At 42.9% G+C, this 26,497-nt stretch overlaps 1 protein-coding gene across 10 annotated transcripts in view; it reads right to left on the reverse strand.

Annotated features, from left to right (window-relative positions):
- TRIOBP (TRIO and F-actin binding protein) overlaps positions 1-26,033 on the reverse strand; it is a 79,312-nt gene extending 53,279 nt beyond the window's left edge. For 3 of the 10 annotated variants that reach the window (XM_078376169.1, XM_078376168.1, XM_073000090.2), the window contains exons 1-7: positions 25,888-26,014; positions 21,976-22,141; positions 13,571-13,716; positions 11,356-11,485; positions 8,854-9,028; positions 6,973-7,372; positions 4,762-4,894 (exon numbers count right to left, since the gene is read on the reverse strand). In XM_078376169.1, the coding sequence (XP_078232295.1) occupies positions 4,762-4,894; positions 6,973-7,372; positions 8,854-9,028; positions 11,356-11,485; positions 13,571-13,716; positions 21,976-22,089 (1,098 nt within the window). In that variant the 5' untranslated portion in view covers positions 22,090-22,141; positions 25,888-26,014. Of the gene's footprint in view, positions 1-4,761; positions 4,895-6,972; positions 7,373-8,853; positions 9,029-11,355; positions 11,486-13,570; positions 13,717-21,975; positions 22,142-25,338; positions 25,395-25,887 lie in introns of those variants that run through there. The other 7 variants (XM_020787679.3, XM_020787680.3, XM_073000091.2 and 4 more) reach the window with 7 other exon arrangements.
- Positions 26,034-26,497: the final 464 nt, after the last annotated feature.

Below are 26,497 nucleotides of genomic sequence, written 5' to 3' on the forward strand. Positions count from 1 at the left end.
TCCACAAAAAGAAACATGACATGTGTCAAGAAAGTTATAGTGCTTGAGTCACTCGTTCCACAAATCCCTTGGTGCCCCCCTCCCACTTCTATTGCTGGACATGTTGCTTTTTCTGTGTATTTACGACTCCTAAGGCACAACTGGGGAACCTGCAGCCCACAAAGTGTCCATAGGCTCTAATTACCATCTGCCCTAACCAGTCTAGCTAGTGGTGAGGGATCAAAGGAGTAGAATCATTGTCATCTGGAGCAACACAGCTTCGCCAGCCCTGTCCTATTGGAATTATTTTTTAAAAACCGCCAGTAATGTATAAACATGAAGTATAGTAGGACAGCCATATTTGCCAGATTGGTACCTGCCATTTCACTTATCCCCATAGTAAATGAAAAAAACAACAACACCTAGAAATATATATTTCCAAGATGTAATTACCAGAACTGGCCATAAGAGGAATCCAGAGACTATGCTATATATACAATTCACTATGATCTGTGAGTTTCTGACATCCGTGGGGGAGGGTTTGGAGCTGTTCCCCATGGTTATGACGGTCCTACTATAATATTCTGTGCCATGTCTAAGGCATAACAGGACTGTTTCCCAGTACAATAAAAGAAACACACCATGCCTAACCAGGTCACATGCAGTAATCAAAAATAGCAATAGAGTACTGGATGGGAAACTTAAAGCCGGAGCTTCTTAAGTAACTTCTTACAAACCACTAGTTACTTTCCTGTTAATTTCTTCTAGCAGTTACAAAAGTATAACTACATTAGATTACAACTGTAATTCAGTGAGAGGTAACAACAGGTAACTGCAGTGTAATAGTAACTTTTTACAGTTATTGAGGTGTCTTCTCTAAATGGAGGAATAGTACATAGTTTAAGCACTGTCCTGTAGATGTTGAGGCAGTAACAATAAAGAGGCAAGAATATATTGTAGCATTTAGCAGTCTTATAGGTAACCAGAAGTAACTATTTGAATTACTCCTAAGGAACAAGAAATACAGAATTGCCTTTTTAAAGAAGTGCAACTATAATGGAGATGTCTTATTGACCAGAATCCTGCTTAATTAGGCCTGTCAACGTAAGTCCATCAACATAAATTTTAACAGTGAATCAGCACAAGTTAAGAAGTCAGTGTAGGTATTTGATATTGTACACCAGCTGTGTGACTTGGTGTGTAATAGCAAAAAACCTATGCTGATTTCTTAACCTGCAGCAATGCGTTGCTGAAATCTGCACTAACTGGTGCAAATATCCCTGCAGGCTTCACCAGAGGTCCTGTGATCTTGGTGTAACTATCAGACACTCAAATGTTTTTAGTTGTTTTTTTGCCCACCATTATTTACCATCAAGCCTGATGCTGGGCTCCAGAGAATTACAACACCTGTATATTTTTGTTAATTTACAGTCTGTCTTAATAAACATGTTGCCTGCTTGAAGATTCTGGGTTTTGTTTTGTTGTACTGCTACAGGTTAATGCTGGTTCTATTTTTCCCCTCTTGTTTTTAACAACTGCTAGCTAGCTTTTCTTATGTCTGAAAACCATGGGTGTCACTGGTTATTTTTGAAAAGTAACTTTCCAAGCAATGTGTGGGGCCCTCCAGATGTTATTGCACTGCCAGTACAATCAGCCCTCACCATCAGTTTTATGTTGGCTAAGGCCCACAGGAATTGCAATCCAAGAACATCTGGAGTTACCATTTTCAGCTGCTGTGCTCACTGCAGCCTTTCTGCTGCCACCGTCTGGCAAACAGAGAGGAGCAACCAGCCCTTCCTTCCTACAATGAAACTGCAGAGGCAAAGAAGCATCTGAACTGGTTTGTAATGCTTCCTCTCCCCCCCCCCCAACGCCCCCACCCCTGTGCCAAGATGATGAGAAGAGCCAAGGGTTGTTCAACTGCTAAGAGGGTATGTACTCAGCACAGCTTGCCAGAGCAACTAGACTGGCAAACTGACACTTCCTGCCCACTGGAGAGGATGATGGGGTAGGGGCTTCCTCGACTGCTCAGAGGTAAGGGGGCTCTGTTAGCACTGCAATTAACGTGGGAAATTGCCTACTTGCATCACACTGCCTCTGGGGGCCTAGACAGCGTATTCCTTGCCTCCTCCTGCCACAGAAGAAACTGGCATTCAGACAGTTGACTTCTTTAACTATCAAAGATATTTCCAGAGAGGTAACTGCATTAGTCTATTGCAGCAGAAATGTATTCATCTTTAAGGTGTCACAAGATTTGCTCTTGCAAATAAAACTTGTTGGTATTTCAGGTGCTAGAAGTCCCTCAGTTGTTTTAGCTGTCAAAGATACTCTACTGAACGTTCCAAGCCAGAGACAGCACCACCTTTAACGGGAGGCATAATTTTTTTTTTAAGCTGGGCTGATTGCAGGAATAGCAATATTATAACCACTCTTCTGCTGATCCCTTTTGGATTCTTCCATTGGCAGTGTCTGTGCAGTTTGGTTGCTCCAAGCATCAGCTGGGTGGTCAACAAAGAATTGCTGATTTGTATTTTTGGACTACTGCTCCCAGAATTCCCAAGGTAGCTGTGCTGGGTCAAAGGAGTTACCCAAGGTGCTATTTCAGATAACTCCTGTAATGTTTGGACTAATATCTGGAATGGAATCACCAGCCCACTGACACTGACGCCACCCATTTCTAATGACAGTGTCACATGCACAAGAAGAGACCAGATCTTCCTGTATTACCACAACCACCACCCCTTGCACCAAGACAACATATTTATGATGCTACTTGGAAGTCACAGAAGTCTGAAGACTTTCCTGCATACTTCCAGAAGAACAAGTGACAATGAAAATAGCTCACAGGAGAGCCGCTGGAGACATTCAGAAATCTTCAACTGTAGCACAGCTTGGAAAGTAGTATCTTTTAAAAAGAGTTATTTTTAAAGAGGTAGCTGGGTTAGCCTGTTCAAGCATGTAAAAAAGCAAGAACAAAAACAAATAGATTTATTTTAGTGAGATCTTCTGGGGGAAAAGTTGCAGACGTAACAGGAGGGTATTTGAGTGTTCACTCTGAAGAGCACTGAGATTAATAGTCTTTTAGTCTTAAATTTGCCACAAAACAGTATTTTGGAGGCTTTATTTAAATTAATAATTAGTTATAGCCATCATTTCAAAGGCCACAAAATATGATTTGTAACCATTACAATTACAGTTTTTTAAACAAAACCCTCTCTACCCTTCCTGTGTGTTTCAAAAGTAACTTAAAATTTTACTTTTACCTGTATTTGCTTTTTAAGAAACCAGTGGAATGTTACAAGCACCTGTCATCTACCTCAGTGGTTCTTAACCTTGGGTTACTCAGCTGTTTTTGGACTGCAACTCCCAGAAGCCTTCACCACCAGCTGTGCTGGCTGGGATTTCTGGGAGTTGCAGTTCAAAAACACCTGAGTAACCCAAGGTTAAGAACCACTGATCTACCTCATTGTACTCTCAACATCCACAACAGAACATGAGGTTGAAGCCTAAGCCAACTGAAACCATGGGACTGCCCTCTCACCCCTTCCAAGAGCACAGCGCCCACGTTACTATAAAAGTAATTACATTATACTCATACCAGAAACAGAACATTTCCCCTTTTTAAATTACAGTTGAAAGATAATGTTTTATAATTCATTGGTCAGAATTTTGTTGCTTAGCATAGTATATTGCACAAGAGCAGGCTCTCTGTATCATTGAGGATTTAGTGAGTTAACTCCTCCATAAGGAGTTAACTCCTTCAATTGATTCAGTCAGACCTACTCTAACCAACATGCTCTAGCATAAGTAGTAATTCCAAATAACTAGTTACCTGCAACTAATTACTTCAAAGTTTTGCACTGTGCCGGCTACAGGACATGGGAAAAATGAGGATGGAATGTGTTCTACCCTTGAATTATTTGAATGTGTTCCACTGTTAAGTTATTTCCACCTTTATTACCAAGGAGAGAGGAAGACTAAACTTCTTTCTCACCTTCTGCAGCTGAGGATCGGTTGGTGCAAAGATATTTTCAGACTAGCAGCTTCCTGCCTGACATTAGGTGGCAGAACTGTGCCATAGAGGCAAATCTGAATTACCCCCAGTGGTTATTATGAGAGTTCAAAAAGATTCCCATTGAAGTAGCTCTGTTAGTCTGTCTCAACATGTTGGCAAAAAAAGAGAAATATAGACACTATACACATTTTAGCACTTTTAAATCCAGCAATTTTCCGAGTGAGCTCACAATCTACAAAAAAACTCTCACTGAAATATTTCAATGAAGTATCATTTCAAGCAAAAAAAAAGAAATGAAAAAAGAAAAAAAGAAAACAAAAACATTGTGGCTACTTAAAAACGAAACTGCTATATTTTAATGTGAGCTTTCATGGAGAATTCCACTTCCTAAAATATGGACGTGTCCACAAAAGCTCACATTAAAATATAGTCTTTAAAGGGCCACAACATTTTCATTTTTATTTTTTTTTGTTTTGCTTTTGCCTGATACGTGAGCACAGACTAACACAGCTACCTCTTCCGAAATATCGTTTTTAGTCTTTAAAGTGGTAGTATATTTTTGTGTTATTTTCTTTCCTTTTGCCAACACGCCAAGAAAAGGTGAGAAAGCAGGTTTGCTTTTCAAAGGTGAAAGACTCTGTTATACACAGAGAGAACATTAGAAAAAGCAGAGGAGAAAATTCAGGCAGGGCCCATTTCCCCTCCCTCCTTAGTAGCTACAAGTGCTACAAGGGACTGAAATCCCACCTTATGGACTAGCCACTCACATCTCTGCACAAAGTGGGGCTCGACTGCCTTCTGACCAGCCGCCCTTCCTTGGCTAGCTTCAAGCTCTTACTGTCCAGCCGTTCCAAGAGGCCCTCCTCGAGGGCTTGAAATGCCTCCAGTGTCTCCGACTTCCTAGCATCAAAGAGAAGGGGAAATGTGGTTACTAGGTGTTATTAGAGGTGAAAAAAAAATCTCTGAATGCACTCAGGGAACCTGCTGATCCTGGGGCTCCAGGCCGCAGCCCTCTACACAGTTGCAGATACAACAGGGGTGGGCAAAATGTGGCCTGCAACCTACATGCAGACCAAAAAGGCATTTTTGTGGAGGCCCTGGCTACCCCCAGAGCCCTCCAAGGCAAAGTAAGTCCCAGATTTGGAAAATAGTTAAAATTTGGGATTTCCTTTCGTAGAAGCCTTCAAATGCCATGGTTTTTTATTTAGGGCAGTAGGCAGAGCCTCCCCTGTCCTCTGACCTCTCCCCAAATAAACAAAAATTAAAACTAGAAGTGGATGTCCAGGTACTACTTTTTATTAAAAAGGGGTGGTGGTGGACTTGTGTCCACTTGAAGGCCCTTGGATGCCACAGTGGATATTGAGCTAAAGTTTAGGGCCCCCCCAAGACAGAGTTTTCCATCCCTCAGCCATTCCGAGAGAATAGATTTTCTGCTGTGCAGAAAATAGTTTGGATTGAATTGGTCTTGACCAAAGAAGTTAAAGGCTATTAGCCTTACAGAAGGATCGCCCCTAGTGGAGCTGAATACCACCAGCATCAGTTTACTGGTGTGAATCAGAACAGCTGCCTGCACTTCTCAGCTTTCCTTGTGTATTGAGCTGTCATGGCGAGAACCTGGCACACATCCAATAGATATGGGCAAAGACTTCATTTTATAACTGTTTTCAACCTTCTCTCCTGGGACTTGTTTTCCACACTTCCAACCATCTTAAGAACATAAGAAGAGCCCTGCTGGATCAAGCCAAGGGCCCATCTAGTCCATATTCCTGTATCAAGGAGTTCCACAGACTAACAGCACTTTGGGTAAAGAAATATTTTCGTTTGTTTGTTTTCACTCTCCCAGCACTCTATTTGAAGGCTATCTTCTTTGCCTTCACTGCCAGGAAGATGTGACTGTTGTCATATTTTTGTGCAGTGTGAACAACTTTTTTGTTTTTTTATACAGGGAAAAATAAACAGGAAATCATAGCACTACATCATCTGGCTCTTTGAGGGAAACTGATGGGTGTGCTTCTTTTACACCACACTGGGAATCTGTGCTCTAACAGAATTAAGGCAATGATTAATCTCACACTGATAGTTGCTCGCATACACAGGATCTGAGTGGTATAGTGGTTAGGCTCATGTTTTGGGACTTAAGGGATCCAGGGTCTAATCCCTATTGTTGTTGCTTCAACTTATATACTGCCCCATAGTGCTAAAACAGTCTCTGGGCAGTTCACAACATAATTATGCAAACAATAACTTCGCTCTACAGTGAGCTGAGTACTCATTTTACCAACCTTGGAAGAATGGAAGGCTGAGTCAACTTTGAGCCAGCTACCTAGATCCATTGGGATCAAACTCAGGTCGTAAGCAGAGGCTTGACAGCCATTAAAAAAGAAAATATCCACAGGATGACTTGTGCTGGTTACAGTTCAGTTGCTTAGATATGTGGCTGCAGAGCCAGAGGTTGGGAGTTCAATTCCCCACTGTGCCTCTTTGATAGGGGCTGGACACAATCATCCATAGGGTCCCTTCCATCTCTGCAGTTCAAAGGTTATTATTATTATTCTGGCTCCCACTTTGAACTGCTTATGGTGTGGTCCAGCTTAACCTATTTCCTGTCTATCTTATGATGTACAGGACATCACGAACCAGCCTGGTCTTGAACCATACCCAAACCAAACTTTTTTGGCCTAGTAGCAGGGCTACTCTTTTGAGACAGGGACAGGCTGGAAAGATTCCTACATAGACAGAAAGATCCCTTTAAAGGAAGATGGCTGCCAGTCAAGCAACTCTTTCCAGCACTAATCAGACACAATCTTCTCTCACCATCTCACTGCAGTCTCTGCCAGCTGGATCTACCTTATAGGGTTCCTGTAAGATTCAAGTAGGATCAAGGAAAGCCCTGTATACCACCTTGAGCTCACTAGGGGGGCGAGAAATGGGGTAGGACTGTAACTAATAAATAAAAACAATTGCTCCTATCCTCTCACCTGCGCTCAGGTCCAAAGATCCGCTCCACTTCTGCCCGGCCAGGACTTCGGGTGCGAGAGCCGCTGTAGTCTTTTTCAAAAGCCTGCCGGTGGTTCAGCCGCTTGGGCTTCGGCAGATCTGCCAAGGTGGTGTACTCCTGCCTCATCAGCCCATGCCTACCCTCACCGCCACTGCCACTAGTACGCCAGCCCAGGTCCGAATCTGCAGAGGTGGCAGAGGAAGTGGGCCACCCTCCCACTGCTGGGCCCTCACCCCACGCAGGGACAGTGCTGCAGCTCACGCGGGGAGGGGATGAAGCCCGGCTGGGCTCCGATTTCCGTCGCTCCAGAGAGAAATAGCCACTCTCCGCTTGATGCTTCCTTTTGCCATCCCCGTGGTCCTGGCTCACCGCTCGAGATCCTGCAAGCAGGAAGGAATGAGATACTAAAAAAATTCCTCTCATTCTCAAGGCATAGGGAGGGCTAGGAAGGGAACAAAGCAAACAACTAGCCAAAATGGAATGTCAAGTATATCAAGATGTATTGTTTAGATGGGGGCTTCTTAGGGCACCAGCAAATTTAGGTCAGAACTAGGCTGCGTGGAAATTTATAGACCATATGGACCTATTATTCACAGCCTTCCTCTATTGTTAGCGTGCATTTATCACTGCCAAAAGATATTAATTAATGTGCAAATGAATGCAGCAGTTCTCCTGGCCCAACAGAAGGGTCAGCATTACGAGATGGACAGCAATCTTTCCCAACCTGGGCCTCATCAGATGTATTAGACTACAACATCCATCTGACTAAGCCAGTATGCTTGAGATTGCTGGTGTGGACTTTCCTCTCTAGAATGTACTTGCCTGCAACCTCTGTTCCACCCCTGGCCCTCCTTCAGGACAACATGTACCTCTTCAGTTAGGAAGCTAAGCTGCAAAAGCTGGACACTTTTACATAAAAGGAACTAAGCCAAGGCTGAAGTGCATGCCATTCCTTTACAAGGTCATTACAACATGGGCAGAATTAGAGCTTGGAAAAGTTGCTAAGTTGGACTACAGCTCCCAGAACGGTGCAATCTGTGAATAAATGATGTACAGTATTGTTTCTAGGAAAACAGCTTTCATTTGTAGAGCAGCTTTTTTTCCTGGCTTTCCGGTGAGTGACACACATTTGGAAATACAGGCGGGACATGGAGAAGACCCAGAAACTATTTTTAAAAAAGGACTTACCCGGGTTTCCATTTTTCTGATGATGAAATTTCCATGCTCTGTGCATTTCTTTCTTTCCCTCACAAATTTCACCACCCAGCTTTTATCCCCACTGGGCGTTTCAACTGGATTTCCAAAGTGTTCTCACCTTTTCATTTCATCTCCTTTGCCCTCTCTATCCTAGCTAAGAAGCGTCATTTCTTTGAGAATCAGAGATTGGATGTGCAGCTCTGTAGATGTTTTTGGACTATTTATTTATTTGATTTATATACCGCTCATCTGGCACCCATTTTTTTAAACATAAAACAACAAAGTAACAAAAGGGCAATAAAATGAATACTGTACATAGGGGCAAAACTCAAAAGTCATAAAGTGCGGTGAAGATAAAATTACAATACAATAAATACAATTAAAAATGTAGAAAAATATAAAAACTACAAATCCCATCAGCCCTAGCCAACATTGTCAGTGGTCCTGACTTCAGGAAGTTGTAGTCCGTCAACAGTTGGAGTCTCCCCAACTGATCTAAACAGCAGGAGCAGAACAAATTAGGCAAATCTACATGAATGTACTTAATCTCAGTTTAAAATTTGGAGCACTCAGACTATATACCTCCTGTTGGAAGGAATGCTTCCTTTAAAAACCTCTTCAAAGATCCACACTGATATAGGATGCTGGTGGTGGGGAGACGTACCTGCTTTCAGACAGCTCCAAGAATCTGTTTTTCCAGAAGATACTGCCTCAGCCCATCTGGGTCTATCTGAGGGTATGTTTTCAGGCCGTACATCTTGCTTCTGGCCTGCATAGTACATCATGCCTTCTTTATCAGATCCCAAAATGCTGTCAAGGATCCTGGTCATTTCCCAGTCCTACAAAAGAAAGGGGGGGGGGGGTGATGAAAGAACTCACAACATGTCACTGTAAAGTCCCACAGAGAAATTCCTCTTTTTCACAGAATCATAGAATAGTGAAGTTGGAAGGGGCCTATAAGGCCATCACGTCCAACCCCTGCTTGATGCAGGAATGCAAATCAAAGGATATCTGCCAGGTCTAGGTTTGTCTTGAATGCCTCCAGTGCTGGAGCACTCACTACCTTTCAAGGTAATTGGTTTCTCTGTCTTACCACTCTAACAGTTGGAAGGTTTTTCCCACGACATTCAGTCGAAATCTGGCTTCCTGTAACTTGAGCCCATTGTTGCATGTCCTGCACTCGGATGATCAAGAACAGATCTTGCTCCTCTTCTGTGTGACAGCCTTTCAGGTATTTGGAAAGTGTTATCATATCACCCCAGTCTTCTTTTCTCAAGGCTAAACATGCAAAATTCTTTCAGCCTTTCCTCATAAGGCTTGGTTTCCAGCCCTCTGATCATTCTTGTCACCCTCCTCTGAATTTGTTCCAATTTGTAAGTATCCTTCTTGAAGTGTGGTGTCCAGAACTGGACACAATACTCTAGGTGAGGCCTAACCACTGCTGAATAGAGGGGGGCTAGCACCTCATGAGATTTGGAAACCGTACTTCTGTTAATGCAGCCTAAAATAGCATTTGCCTTTTTTTTTTGTAGCCACATCACACTGTTGGCTCATATTCGATCGTGATCTATGACAATTCCAAGACCCTTCTCGCTTGTAGTATTGCTGAGCCAGCTAGCCCCCATCTTGTAAAAGTGCATTTGGTTTCTTTTTCCAAGGTGCAGAATTTTGCATTTTATCCCTGTTGAATTTCATTCTGTTGTTCTCAGTCCAGTGGTCCATCCTATCAAGGTCATTCTGAATTTTGTTTCTGTCTTCCAGAGTGTTAGCTATTCCGCCCAATTTTGTTCATTGCATCTGCTTGTAATAATATTTAGAGGCTATCCTTCCCAATATACTGTTTAGAAAATGAACCTCTGTTGATTTAAAACACTATTAACATAAAACAAAACACAATGCGTGCACACACAAAATGCCAGCGAAAAATTCATTTATAAAACCTAATCCATAAAAAATGAAAACATATACAGTAGGAATCTCAAGCAAATGGGAGTGTCTGGTCCTTGAAATGGCTTATTAATTTTAAAGCCACAAGATGAGAGAACAAAAGACAGAAAATGCATAGTAATTTATGAGAAAATAACATGGATTTAGTTGTTGCTTTTTAAAAAGAAATATAGGCAGTGTCAAAGATAAATGTAGATCACTGGTGATGGAGCTTCATAACCTGGGAACCACCTTCAAAATGGTCCTGTCTTTTGTATCTGTCCAACTATTGCATCTTCCTGATAGGTCTATAAGCAGAGCCTATAAAGCATATCATAATCTCCAAGCACGTTTTTATGAATTTAAGCTGTCCTTCAAATATACAAAACCATTTAGTATTTTGTAGGCCAAAAGAGCACTTTAATTTGTGCATGGAAGCACACTGGCAACCTATGCAGCCAATTTGGAATTCAAAAGCCACATGTTCTGTTCTCACAATGCTCACCAACATCCACACCACCAGGTTCTATACAGCTGAAATTTCTAGACTGTCTTCAGAGACAGCCTCATGCAGAGTCCATTGCAGTCACCTAACTCAGAGGATATGACCAGAGTATGTACAGCTGAAGCAAAATTTGTTGTCTCTAGAAGGTTGCAGCTGGCATATTAGTTGAAACTGATAAGAGACATTCCTAGACATAGATAGCAACTGTACTCCTACAGGCAGAAGTAAATCAAGGGGAGCCCCCAAGCAAAAAACCTGATCCAAAAAATCAGTACTGAACGCTCACTGAAATTCCAAGAACTTACCGTTGGCTGCCTTATCTGGGAAAATCCACACAAAAACAAAACAAAGCAGGAAATAGATGAGTGTTTATTTCTGATTTTGTTTTAGGAGATGTTTGGGGCTGTGGTGGCGGCTTTGAAAGCAAAGTTGTCCTTCAGGAGAAAGTGCACTTTTTAGGCAAACATTTTGTTTTTCAATGTGTACTTCTGGGAAGTCTGAAGGGGCCTCAAAGAGAGTCCTGGGGGCCAGATTGGGTCTGTGGATCCCACTTTGTCCAACAGTTTTGAGATGATGCCCAAAATCTACTTTGCTTGCTTTGTCTGGTAGGTTATAAGGGTGCTTCTGTAGTAGCGCTCTAAAGAAGCTCAGGAAGAAGAGATATTTACTTATTTAAAAAGGTGGGGAGTCCTTGGGTTGCCAAAGAAAGAACACACATACACACATCCATCTCACCCTGCCCAGTGTGTCATTCGTGTCTGTATCAATGCATGGGGTGATGTTGGTGTCAAGGCACGTTCTGGCTTCTTCAGGTTTGTCTTGAGCTCTGCAACTGAGCTGGGTGTACTCCAAGCTTTCTTTCCAACTGCAGATCAGGCAAGACAAAAACAAAGGACAATCACTGAACTACTCAGCTGTGAGAGCTAAGCTAAGATTCACACTCCTAGCAAGAAAGTCCAATCTTCCCCAAGATTCCAAGTTACAGTAGTCAAGACCCATCAGCAGGGATGTAACTGTAGACTCTAGACTTAATGGTCTTATGGTAGGGAGGTTCTTTAGACCAGAGATGGGGAAACTACAGTCCTCCAGATATTGTTGGACTACTAGTCCCATCAACCTGAGCCAATATGGTCAGTGGCAAGGAAGTAGCAGAATAGTATGTAAAGAGACATACATTATTTGTGCCTGACTTAAATAATTAGATGCACTACTTAATTCACTTTGCCGTTCTGCTGAGTGAGGCCCTGGCTTTCTGCTGTGCCACCCAAAGCCTCAAGAAAAAGCAAAGATCCTTATCAGTTTCACTACTACAACAGGCTGGTGGGACTAACAGGGTATTATCTTTCATTGGTCCTACATATTCTAGAAACGGCTGGCAACAGCATGCATCAGTTACAAGAAGCATTTCCCATTCACACTAGACTACCCATACTTTCTATTTTCAGAGGATTCTGGGGTTTGTAGTCAAAAAAGTAATTCTTTAGTAATTTTTTACAGAAAACCCACAGTCTGAAAGGTTGTCTTGCCTAAGTCCAGTTTAGAGAGAGAGAATAACCTCATGCTAGGGCAAGGCTTCACATTTGGCCAACCCCATGGATAGCAAATGAGGGAGGTCAGCACTCTAGCACCACGGGCACAGTCTTTGCCTCTATGGGGAAGGTAACACTGCATTTCTCATTGCATTAGTAGTAGAATCATTATTTCCAAACTTGTGCTTAAACATAAGAATCGGCACACACCAATTTTATCCACCTCTGTCCTCTTTCTGAAGGTGCACTCCTCATTTTATTTTGATAATGTTTAAGCAACACCCTTAATCTGTACTTAAAAGGACTGCCTCTTCTAAGAGAACAAGCAGAGGCTGCAACATATACAGGCAACATCCAAAAGAAAAACCATGCGTAGAAAGGAGGAGCCCAAACTGCAGCTTAGGTACATGCAAACTGAAGCAGATTTCATTCTTTGATTTGATTAGACTCCTTTAAGCATATGACAGCCCTGGCAAGCAATCCTATACATTTACAGTGGGGTCTCGACTTACGAATGGCTCGATATACGAACATTTCAACTTATGAACCGCTCTCATAGGACTATATGGACTCAACTTACGAACTTAGATTCGAGTTACGAACTCTTTTTTTCCCTTTTTTAAAAAGCTAAGTCATCTTAGGTTAAAAGAAAAAAAGAAAAAATATCCCCCTCTAGTGGCAGAAGGCGGAATAGCAGCTTCCCATTAGTTTCTATGGACGGAAAAGAGCAGATACGGATTAAATGGTTTTCAATGCATTCCTATGGGAACTGCAGATTCGACCTGAGAACTTTTTGACCTGAGAACTGCCTTCCAATACGGATTAAGTTCGTAAGTCGAGACCCCACTGTATTCTATATTGATTATTATTTAATCCCATTTTTATTTCTACTAAGAACTCAAGGAGGCATGCAGAATTCACTCCCTCTTTCTGTTTCATCTACTTAACACCCCTGTGCGGTCTGCCAAGAGAATGGCAACAGCACCAAGGCTGTGCAATTCCCCCGTAGCAAAGTGGAATTAGACGCCTGATTTTCATCACAACCCAAATGTCTAACCCAGCTAGATGTCCTCTAGATATGTTGGGCTATAATTCCCAACATCCTGAGCAGCACATTGATGGGAGCTGGAGCCCAACGTGCCTGAAGGCTACCAAGACCAAGGAGGGTTACTCTAAGCACTATCTTACAGTGCATATGGTCTTGAGGGGCTGAGAGGGGGCTTATTTTTTTAAAAAAAACAAGCTTCTCCACTTCTCTTTTCATTACAGTGGCTCAAAGAAAGTGCCTTTTAAAAAAATCCTAACCCCAATTACACTCTCCCCCCTGCTGCTGCAAGGCCATTTGCTTGCCATCCATCATCCTGCTCAATTCCAAGACAAGAAAACCCTCCCTCCCTGACTCCCCACTGGAATGTACTTACCTTTCAGCTCTATCCTCTGAGCCTACACAGACATAGAGCTCACACTGGGGCACTAAAATGCACACGGGATCCAATGGGTCACGGGGAATAGATTCATCTGCACCAGCAACACAGTTGGGAGCTTTCACTCCATGTTCCTCCAATTCCTGTCAGAAGGAGATGAGAATTGTAAAAAAGAAGGGGCAAAGGCACGTCACTGGGTTTTTTTTGGGGGGGGGGTCTTTTTGGGGTGGTTTTTTGTGTTTTTTGTTTGTTTGTTTTGCATTGCTCCTTGCGGAGTAAAGACCAGGACTGAACATTCCTACATTTTTCCCAGCTAATTTTCCATTCTGTTTGAGGAAGAGCTCTGTGTAGGCTTATCTATTTATTTACTGGATACCTAGTTTGATGTAGTGGATAGAGTCACAAACGAGCACTCCAGAGAGCAGAGTTCAAATCCCTGCTTAGCCATGGAAACTCACTGGGGGAGTGGAAAGGCTGCTCCTTAAATATCTCACCTACCTTTAAAGCCCTGTTAGGGTTACTGCGAGTTGATTCTAACTGGACAACAACTACAACATGCTTACTAAGAGGAATTCATTTAATAACAAGCAAAGATACCATCTTAACCTTTATAAACTTAGTGGTTATGAACATTCTTGCATAGGGGAATAACAGAAGCTCTCTCTCTTTTTCAGTGTCTTTCTTCCCCTCTTCAGGACAACAAATAACAGGTATTTGTATAAACTGCTCTTGGATTCTTCAGCTATTACCTTAACTTAATCCCACATATGAGCATATTTTCAAACAAAGCAGGACCAACTTCGTGGTGGTGCTCTCATTTACAAAATCTAGAAACAAGGGTGAGCAATACTTTCATTGGACCACTTTCATAATTCACAAGAATCAAATTAAACATCCCTTAATCAAAGCTTTCCTCCTTTCTCTATATGGCAGGGGGTGGGCTGACCTGATGGAGCTTGAAGACTCTCCCTGATCTCTCCTGGAAGCCTGAGCACACAACTCAGCCAGCCCGAGGACAGCAAAACAACAGACAGGATGGGAGGTGCCTAGAAAATCACTTCTCATACCAGGCATATTCCTTGCTTCAAGGTGTTCTGAGCCCATGACGTACTGACTAGCCCTAAATCAAACTACTTTTTTTGGCGCCTTCCCATTTGTTAAGATAAAACATGTATTCGTCCCTAAATAAGATTAACACAGAAGCTCAAAGCAAACTTTACAAGAGCCTGAGCCAAAAAGCATGCAAAACAAAAATAGAAGTAGCATACTGTATTATCCCAATTGATCCCTAGCAATCAATAGCACATGCTGTAAGAACACATGGCCTTCTGCATGGCCTTCATGGAAAGGTTTGGGCTCTGGTGCCGTTAAATCACAGAATAGAGTAAAAGTAAACGCTCCCCAGACTTTATAGTTGGAGATAACAACTTAAGGCCCCTCTAGATGCCATCAGACTACAACACCCATCAGCCATAGCAGCAAATGATAAAGGATGATGGGGTTGTGGTCCAACAATAACCGGAACCCTACAGGCCCACCCCCCCCACACACTCCAAAGGCTTACTTAAACAAGCAAGCAAGCAAAAGAAATGAACCTGTATAGACCGCCTGAGAAGGACCACAGACAGATTCATATCCCTTGAGGGATTCCATAATCGAAGCACCACTACAAAGTAGGTCATGCTTGACTTGAAATTTGTTTGCATTTCTTTAAGGAATCCTGACTTAAAGGAGCCTACAAAACATCAAACATAATGGCACAGAAGACTGCCAGCTCTCAGACTATGCAGCCCAGTTTCAGGGTTTGGATGTGCAATCTCAGAGACTGGGATGCTGCCAACCTGACAATTTTAGATTTTGGAATTCCTCCTTATGACTTCAGGACATGCCACTGACACATGTTCAGAGGGACCTTTGCCTTTTTTTATTAAACCATTCCAGAGCTGCTATTGGAATCCATACATTGGCCTAGTAACTCATCACTGAGTCCTACATTATCTGACGGTTGTTGTGGGTTTTTGGGGCTCTTTGGCTGTGTTCTGAAGGTTGTTCTTCCTAACATTACACCAGTCTCTGAGCTATCCTCTGCACACAACAACCATTAGATCCCGGCCTACATTATCTGTTTGCCACACATACATTATTTACCATTGCTGCTGCCCACCTCCTGTGACATCGCAAAAGTGGGTAATACAAGCTAGCCAGGGATAAAGAAAACCCTGCCCTTTTGTGGGAGGGTGAGCTAGATGCAGCTACAGTAATGGCAGATTCTGAAGGACAGGTATTTATCTTGGCAAACTTCATAGCTGCACACCTGAAAGAGAACCACACCTCTGCACAGCTACCAACCTTCAAACAGCTGTGTTGATCCTGATCAACAAATCAGTTCTAGCTATTTTCATGACTACCAGGAGTAGGTCTTTTGTAAAACTAATTGGTCTTAATTGTCTATGCCTCAAGTTACTTTCTAATTACTACAGGAATAATAGTGCACAACAATATATTGCTATGGGTAAAATTCACCCTTCCCACCCCCAAGCAATTTTGAGGAATGCAGGTAAACTCTGATGGGATAGGGAAGTCTTGAAGGAGAGGCAGGTGAAGTCAGTGACCCCGCTAATCAAAGAGTGTGGATGCTGCTCCCCTGCACATCCATCCCCTCCAAACCCACAAGTCTGTGGGCAAAGCCATCTGCCCCACATGTGGCTGGTAGGAGGGAAAAGACTCCTACAGGTGAATCATAGAATGGGAAAGACACCATTGGTGGGTGCATGAGACAGGTTTCTGGAGACAGCAACAAAAGTGTCAGAGAAAAACATTTTCCCCAGCTCAGTTCTAAAGCCAAACCCTGAACTTGCTTGTCTCTTTAAAAGCCTTCTCGTTGCCCTCCTTAGCTAGAAAGAGAGAGACAATACTCCCACCCACCCCAGTTACCTTTGCAAGGTATGATCACCAGAGGAGGGAGGGTCCCCCCCCCCTACCAGCAGCCTGGCTGTCAGCACCTCTACTTCTCCTCCATTGTCCTGCTCAAGCGCAGGGGGATGGCTGCTCGCAGCAGACTGTAGGCGAGCCAGGAGGAAATTCTAGAGGACCAGAACTGGCAAGGGGGAAAGAGGGAACCTCATTACTATTTCATAATCTTGGGCTGATCTAGCCCAGCCTTGGACAACATGAAACCCTTTGTTAACAAGACACCAGCTGGCACTCCAGAGAGAGGAATGGGGTTTACACTTGCCCAGCCAGGGAGTGGGTCAGAAGCTGACAGGTGACTCACTCCAGCCTTTGTAATCCTGCCACATTTAAAGGACAGCACAGATCCTAAAGGAGAAAAGCCATCCTTTGGGTGGTACAAAGTTTAGGATTCCTGTAGCTGAAGGAGATGTAAATTCTGGACACTAAAAGCGCCTCTCACTTCTACAAAGCGGCAATCGCAGGTTGCCCTACTTCTGTATTTCATTTATGTTCTGCCTTCCTGCTAAAAAAGGTGCTTCAGGGAGCTAACAGTAACCAGACACAGATTTCAAATAAAAGCTTGATTACAAAACAAAAACAAATATATCAAAAACACAAACATGGGAGTCAGCCAATACCCAACCGGTTTACCTGGGTTGAGCACAATGTGGCCCTTCAGAGGTTGCCAGACAGTAACTTCCAGCATTCATCACCACTAGCTATGCTGGCTGGAGCTGATAGGAATTGTAGTCAAACAGCATTGGAGAGCCGCCTTTGGGAAATGCCTGAGTGAGACCCTTTTCAACAGTAGGCCTGCTTCTGTGTCCAAAACCTACCTACACAAAAAGGTTTTGCCTGCTGGTGAAATGACTACAGAAAAACAGCCAAGAAAGATTGTTTATAAGTCTAGGTACAGTGGTTCTTAACCTTTGTTACTCAGGTGTTTTTGAACTGCAACTCCCAGAAACCCCAGCCAGCAGAGCTGATGGTGAAGGCTTCTGGGAGTTGCAGTCCAAAAACATCGGAGTAACAAAGGTTAAGAACCAGTGGTCTAGGAGAAGCCTTCTGGGAAGGCCTTCTCTTGCATCACCATGAGACACACCTCTGATGACAGTGGGGTCTAAAGAAGGGACTCCTCTGAAAAATCTTAAAACCCAGGCAGGCTCATCTGGGAGAACACAGCCTTTTAAATAGCCTGGCCCCCTGTCATATTGGTCTTTATCAGGGCTGTATTAACCCATGGCCAGGTCCCTAAGCTTCTGGGTCGTTTGGGCCCCCTCCAGCACTTCAGTCTTTCATCCCACTACAGCTGACAGCCTGATCAGAAAAACTGGCCTAGTCAGCCTTATGAATAATACCACCGCCTTGGTCTTTATGGGTCATTACAACTTTGAATGGTGCTCAGAAACATCCTGACAGTCAGTGCAGCTGTCATAAAAAGGGATTTAAATGGGATTAGCTGTCAGAGTTCCTCTCTTCCTGTTTCCCAAACACTCCTCTGCAAGACAATTCACCTCTTAAAGGCAATTCTGGGCATTCTCATTAGTGCAAGAATTTCCAGAATTTCTACACAGGCTTGACAAGAAACCAAAACTGCGGTGTAGATGGAACCTCAGTCCTATCCTAACAGGCCATGAGACAGCCTATTGCATTCTAATTTTTCTTTCTGTGGCTTCTCGTCCCAAGAGATTTCTGTAAACTTGACTTTTGTCATCTGTTGAAGCATCACCACAGTTCTACTTTTCATTATCAGCAAAGTGTTTTACCCTGCAATTTGACACGCATGTGGAAGTAAGGCCCACTGAACTTAATCAGGTTTACTTCTCACTAGGCACACATAGGCATGTGCTGTGCTCATTTAGGTTTGCACTGCAAAAATGCACCATCAGTTCTTAATGCCTCAAGAAAGCCAATCATGAAACCAGCACAAGTAGTTGTACTGTTTAGTGGTATTTCTTCTCTGTTTATTTTGTACTTCTCCAGGGTGCTAAAACTATAATGCCCATATTTCTTTTCTCATTGCAACATAGCCATTCCAGCCTTTTGAAAACCAGCAAACAAGAAGATTTCAGGAAGGAAAAAAGACAAAGGAAAAAAAACCTCACACAGGAATAGTCAAACATGGTACAGAATTCCTGTTTTCCCCCCTTATTCATCCAACAAACACTTTGTAATTGTGTCAGCTAGGGAAGAGGCCATTGGTCAGGGGTAAAGTACCTGCTCCGCATGAAGAACCCAGATTCATTTCTCAGAAAATAACAATTACAAAAAAAATAATTTTATAAATATTATAATAGTTATTATAAAGATCTCATCTTACAAATGCAAAGCTAGAAAGGACCCTATGGATAATCTAGTCCAGTGGTTCTTAACCATTGTTACTCGGATGCTTTTGAACTGCAACTCCCAGAAACCCCAGTCAGGACAGCTGGTGGTGAAGGCTTCTGGGAGTTGCAGTCAAAAACTCCTGAGTAACCCAAGGTTAAGAACCAGTGATCTAGTCCAACCCCTGTTAAGGAGGCACAGTGGGGAACTGAACTCCTAAGATACCTAAACCATTGAGCTATCCAGCAATTCTAGGTAGGATTGGAAAAAACTCACATCTGAATCCCTGGAAAACTGCGGTTAGTTAGTGGTGTCAACAGATCAGTGGTTTTCAGCTTTATAGCCTTCCAAATATGTCTTGGACTTCAACTCCCAGAATTTTGCCCATGCTGGTTGGGCTTTCTGGGAGAAAAAGTCCAAAATATCCCAAAGGCCAGAAGTTAAGAACTACTGTGGTTGACTAGATGGAAAGGAGCCTGGTGTGTGTGAAGGCAGCTCTCTATGTAAATTATGGTTGCCTCCCCTGATCTTGAATTTGAGAAGTGCAAGCTCCTTGGGGCGGGAACTCTAAAGCCTCATGACAGCCAGTGAGGTACAGTGGTTAGAGGCCTGGCCTGAAACTTGGGCAAACCAGGTTCTGGTTCCTAACAAGCCATGAAACACATGGGTGACCTTGGACAGCCATTCTCTTTCACACTGACCTACCTGAAAAGGTTATTGTGAATGCAAAGCCACTATGTGCTCATTGCAGAAGTGGCGGGGTCTAAACACAAATAAACAAACTTAGATATTAAACATGAATACAGATGAACTGTGTTGCTTAGAATAATTGGGAAGATCCTATGCACCTGTTAAATTGTGACCAGATATACAGCTATTAAAGGCACAAAAGCCTCTCTGGTCCATTTAAAAGAAGATCAATAACTACTCTGCACAAAGCCATTGAGACCTCATTTTCAGCTTTTTGACACCTCCTGCCAAAATCCTTAGTATCTCATTAACACAGTATCTGGCAGTCCCTGTGGTTTCATTCAAAGTCCACATTAGCAAACAGCACTCAAAATCTCTTGTCTGAAGGATTTCTCTTCCCCCCCCATCCCACCCCCTGCTTTTAGGTTTTGCATGTCAGCAAGGGAAGGCCATTGTTTTACTTTACAAAGTGTGTGGATTACAGGAAAGACTCCTCACACCCCTCCTTTGCACAAGGCTCTGGGCCTCGAATGAGATGTTTGTGCTGTTTGTTGTTTGCTGGGCTCAAAAATGGAACAGCTGGGTAAAGGCCAGGACCACTGCCTCATCTATATTGCACAATAATAGTCATCTGCTTTTCAATACTGCAGCAGCTACCAAAAAGAAATATTTCCAAGCAGCAGCTTGACATATTTATTTGTTTGGTATATTTCTATCGATCTCTTCCTGTATTGAGTTCAGAACAACATAACCAGCTCCCCTACTCACCCCTATATATTCTCAACAAACCTGTGAAATAAGTAGTGCTGAGGAAGTGTTACCTGCTCAAAATCACTAAATGATTTTCCTGGCTCAGTGGAGACTTGAACTTGGACATCCCATGCACCCAATGCATCGGCCACTGCACCACGCTGACTTGTTCAGCAGCTGAGGGAGTGAGAGAAGCCGCATCTGCTGATGCTTCTATTTCTCAACATTTTGTAAAGGTTCAAAAAGAGCCCTCTTGTTGGAAGTATGGCCCGTTTTACTCTATGGCAGACTTCTCAACCTGGGCCCCCCTCCTGATACATTGGAAAACACCTTCCACCATTCCCTAGGCAACACAGCCGATGGTGTGCAGGGAAAGAAAAACCAAATTAGAATGAAAATATTGGTGCAAATAGTCTGGTTAAAGATATCAAATACATATATGACCAGCAATTCCACTTGGTGGATTGGGGGCAGACTGAACAGCCAGGGCCCAGTTCGCCTCTTAGCAAGAAAATTAGGAGCAATTATTATGGGACAGGGATCGTGGATCAGAAGCCTTTGAAGAGGAAAAGCTGAAAACAGCTGATACCCTTGTAAGTCTGCAGCAAACATAATTAATTACATTAACCATAAAATCACACTGGCTGTCAACAGTGTGACTTAAGATTCAGCCTTTCTCCTGTGACAAAGAGTCACACTGGCAGGCCTGGAGATCATACCTTGTGATTCCACTTTTGGATCTGCACAGCATCAACCACCTCACATCTCAATCCTCAACTAAAGAACCATTCTGCGGCAGCCCTGGTCACTCAACCCTGTCTGTTGATAAAACCGTATCACTTCCCTGAAGTACACACACCCTTCACAGCTCCATCAACTTATTATTTATTTATTTATTTCATTTTTAGGCTAACGTTCCTCTGGTGAAGAAACCCAAGGTGGCTCACGATTTTTGCAACAAATTACACTAAAAATACAACAAGTAACAAAGTTAAAAAATATATAATTAAAAGGTTATCTGTACATTTAATAATATACATTTCTCTGACCCAGGACAACTCAAGATCAATTGCTGTCTGAGGCAAAAGACGTCTACTCTCTACCTCACTTCATGTACAGAAGCTGACAGGACTGGTAATTGAATATGACTCCCATACCTAAGGGCAGCAGGCTAGTTTAGGGAAGTTAGGTAGGCCATGTGAAATACACAGCTCTGCCCATCATCAGAGAGGAACAGCTGGGGGCTTGGGAAGAGCTGAAAGGTGACTTCTGCCCCAAACACCCTCCATGGCCCACCCACAAGTTGATGGCTTCATTCTGCCAGCTGTATGTACCCTTCTTTAATTAAAATTATGAATATCCCAAGGAAATTTGCACTTCCTTCTTTAAACTGGGGTGGGCAAAGGGCAATCTTCCAGAAGTTGCCGGGTTGCAACTGCTAGTGTTTCTCACCATTGGCTATGCTGGCAAGGGGTCGTGGGAGGTTCTAACCAAACAACTTCTGAAAAGCCATCCCCATCTTAAAACTTAGATGCGAGAAATACCAGCTCAATTACAATTCTCTGCATGTCCAATTTTTCATTTGTTTTACAGTACTTGCTTTAGGAACACAACCACCAAATCAAATCATGAAACATGCATACAATGCACACGCACACCCCTTGGGTCAAGTTACATCAGCTCACCTGGTGACCATGCTGGTGAGCAGCGACTGTTCGGAAACAGTTCTGGCACCGGTTCTTGGCAAATATATTGGCCTCAAACTTCTCACAGGGAACATGATCAGTCATTTCTGACATGGTCCATGCAAGGAAAGGAAGAGCTGTCAGGCATGCAGTTGTAGGGTGCTAGCTGCAGGGGAGGTAGGGGAGGTGAGGGAAGAAGAACAGCTGTGAAAGGATCATTAGACAAGACACATGCACATCTTCCTTTCCTCCAGTCTACCAATGTTTCAAACAGTTTGGCCTGTACTGACAACAGTGGCAGGAAATGTCTTGATCTTCTGTCCGACCAGGGTGGGAGTGTTCAGAGAGCAGCAGCAGAGGTAGAACTGGACTTAATGGCAGACATGGGGAAAATATTCATCTATACATGAGCATTCCACATTTAAATAGGCCTACTTACTGCATATACCAGCTCATTTGAGACAGCTTCATGCAGAAGTTACAGCAGCTTTCCCTGATTTGGTGACCTCAAAGGTGTGGAAGACCACAGTTCCCACCCTCTTCAGCTATGCTAGTGCAATAGGTGGGATTACAAAGTTCATGCCCCTACACAATCATGAAACTAATTTGGCCAGTCACTGTCTCTTAGACTAACATGCCCTATGGGGGGATAAAATGAGGCAGAGAACACCAGGAACATTACTGTGAACTGACTAGAACAGGGACTGGAGAACCTTTGGATCTCCAGATGTTTCAGACCTCCATTCTCAGAATCCCCAGCTAGCATCCTCAACAAGAGCCATGAATTATGGGAGAATCCACAAAACTTGGAGGAGAAAAGGTTCACCATTCTAGCCTTAGATGGAAAGAGCCATCTAAATTTAATAATAAATTGTGTGTAACATCACCATGGTGGCCAAGTAGTCATTCAGGCTACTACTTTGATCGTAAACGCATGTGAACAGGAAAGCACTGATTAAACATATTTAAACAAGGTGAGATGTGCAAGAAATGCTCATGGCAGTACTCACAGTCATCATCATTTCTATTTTAGCATCTTAGGCATCAGCGTAACTTTCTATCCAAAGAAAACTGCAGTACATTCATTAGCTACTTGCTAGCCGATACAGCACAGGTAGTTTTAGCTTGTTTGCTGCTCATGATAAAAACGCTAGTTTGGTATCAGTGCTTCAATGGGAAAGGCACAATGGCGAAGCCATATTCTGTGCATGCAGAATGCAGCAGTTCAATTTTCGATGCCTCCAGGTAGGTCTAGGAAATAATCATGCCTAAAACTCTTGAGGGTTGTTGCCGGTCAGTGCTGGCTATACTGAATTAGAGACAGCAATGGTCCAACTCATTAGGAGGAGCTTTTTCTGTGGTTACTTCCCAATTATGGAATGAACTTCAGTCTAAATTTCACCTGGCCCTTTTCTGGGTAACATTCAAGAAATTTTTGAAACTTTTTCTATTGCCACAGACTTTTCAATCCATTTCATTTAATAGCCGCTGATGATGCATATTTAACACCTTTTGCTGCTACCTGTTTTAAATATTTAATGTTTAAAATTTTTACTTTTATTTGTTGATTTAGTTTAATTTACTGTAGTTGCTTTTTGACCCTTTGCTCAGTTTATTTTATTTTATGATGTTCTATGTTGATGTTTTATAGTTATTAATTGTGCTTTGCTCTCTGTTGTACACTGCCCAGGGTACAACAAAAGTGTTTATACATAAATATGTTAATAAATAAATAGATTCCTAGCCACTGTTCAGCTCTTCCACTCCTTCCACACCACCAGTGTGGATTCTCTTTGTCCATCCCAAAATATGCCTGACCAGCCTCTTTTTTCACCAGAAAGGAAAACACTGTCAAGGAAGAACAAGGAAAACACAGTGCACTCACTTCCTAGAGAACCTGAATTTAGGTAGTCTTGGAAAAGTTCCTTTTGTGGACTACTCCAGAATATTGCCCAGTATGGTCTTTAGCTACGCTGAGCAGGGCAGGGGGATTATGGAAATACAGGTCCCAGAATGCAACTTTCTCCAGCTCTGATTTCAGGTGGCACAGCTGATGGCAGTACTTTGATTTTAGATGGCACTGGTTTGTTAAGAGGCAAGAGGCTCAAGTATTTAAAAAGACCTGCATCAGGGTGGGCAAAAAACAAAATAAAAAAAACTCATACCCTATGGCTCATTAGTTCATTTCTGGGGGTGCAATGGCTGCTAGGATTCTTTTTGCATGGTGGAGCACATGATTCAGCATCACTTCATGCAGATTTTTCTTCAAAAATGCTTCAATAGTTGAGAAATCTTGTGGATGGAAACTTGGATTGGAAATGTTAAGGATGGATCCATAGATAACAGGAATGCCCCCTTTTCCTTTGTTAAAAGCAGACTTCCTTACAAGAAAGCCTGTCCCATCTTTTCACAACATTTGGTGCCTGATATTTCCATCCTAGATTTGCTCCATCAAGGAGACCTTCCACTCTTCTCATGATTTGGTGGCCATACATCCTAATGCAGGGACCTACCTAATGTTAAAAGAGATGGTTTATGCTTGTATGGAATATTGTGCCTTCTCAGGTGTGTACATGCACTGAAAGCACAGCTTGGAAATGATACCTGTTTGAACTACAAATCCCAAAATTCCTAAGCAGCATGCTGTTTGGGAGAATTTGGGACTTGTAGTTTAAAAGGACAATGTTTAAAATGGTTCCTTTCATGTTCTGCCTTTCTACTTCAGGTGCCTGCACTGCATATCCGAAACACTCACATTTTACAAGCCTCCCTTTTCAGCATGCAACTCTTCAGCCAAGATTATCAAGCAGCTCTCTTGACCATGTCTGTGAGGTAGAATCATTCTGACTTTCCATTTAACAGACAGTGGAAATGATAAGGGCAAGATCATGCACAAAGAAACACTTTAGGAGGAAGTTAAAAAGAAGCACATGCTAGATCCCCAGGCTAATTTTAACAACAATCAATGTGTGTTTCCATAAACACAAGGCCTGGATTAATAACCATACATACCTGTCCCTATTTTTAAACCCATTTAGGGTCATAAGGATATAAATAAGTCATATTACTTGACATAACCATTAAAATCTAGCTCTTTCTGCAGTCTAGCAATTCCATAACACACAAAATATTAGATTGTCTTCCCACACCACCCACCATGAAGCTTAAGCATCAATTTATCTCTGTATCCTACTTCTGTGTGCTGGGTTTACCAGCCACCACATACTTAAAACAAGTCTTAAAAACTCTTCTGTTTCAAAAATACTTTATCTGAACCCAACATCAACCCAGAAAGGGAAAGGCTATAAAGCACAACTTATCATCCAATTAAAATTATTACCTTGCTGCAAATTCTCCTCTTACCACAGACAGTAGATCGAGTCTTACTCATCAGGTAGAGCCCTGATTTAATATGTCTCAGAAGTGTAACAACTTGTTGAAAAGCAACTTCCCAGTAGATCTTACACGGGAAGAAGGGCGAGCTCTCCGAATCAGCAGACGCTCCACAGCTTCCTCCCTTCTCATCCTTACTTGCATGACTTGGAAAAGGCTTTTTTTTTCCTCCCCTCGTTTTTTTTCTTTTTCTTTTCGGCGGCTGCTTTTAATTACCATGCAACGCATTTAAGAAACTCATTTAAAGGGTGCGCACGAAGTCACAGCCCGCTTCGCAGCTGGAGCCAGTCCTAAAAGCAGGTTTTATTCATCACCTGGGGGAAACCACCCAGACCTTTAAAGCCCACTATCTACCTTTAACTGTAGAAGGAAAAAAGTTATTTTCACCTCTTTATATATATATAAAAATTTAAATTCCAAATCCTTATGCATTGCACTCTTTCAAAACACATAAACGCTGCCTACTTCGCTTACAGCCGGAATGACAACACGCTCGCAATTCATCAATATATAACATACGGGTAGAAAACAGCAGGCGCGCACCCTTTAGAATAGAGCTACTACTGTACATACACGTCTATACCTCGTCCCCGCTCGGAGCCCTTCCAGCGCTGTCTTCTCTCTCTCACTCTCTTCCCCCTCCCCCGCTTTTTAACAATGAATACAAACTTTCCTCCAGGGAGGCGGTCTAAAGCCCCACCCACCTGCCACTTTTTAATAGGCCGAGGGGACCCCCTTCATTTAAATGTCACCTCTCCAGTGGCTGTTGGGGAGAGGGGCGGGCCGTTTGGGCGGCGAATGAAAGCTCCGAGACCCGCATCAGAGTTGGAACTTAACAGGGTCGAAACTTTTGGGGTGTGTTTTCCCAGCGACTCCACGCTGCCCCCCCCCGCCTCGTGTTTTGCAACCCACGTTGCACTGACACTGGGTCTGCGATTGATCCTCTCCACTCTTCCCGGCTTCCAGTATTATTAGCGCTCTTTGCTTTCGTGCCAAATGAGCGATTCCTTTATGCTTCGGCTCTTCTAATGATGAGATGAGAAATGTGCGCTGCACCCCCAGCGCACATCTGGTTTTTTGAGTCCTTGCTAGGGGGTTCATTGACTCCCTTTTTTTTTCTTTCGCCGTC

Source organism: Pogona vitticeps, chromosome 5 (assembly GCF_051106095.1).
Source record: "Pogona vitticeps strain Pit_001003342236 chromosome 5, PviZW2.1, whole genome shotgun sequence".
Taxonomy (NCBI): Eukaryota; Metazoa; Chordata; class Lepidosauria; order Squamata; family Agamidae; genus Pogona; species Pogona vitticeps.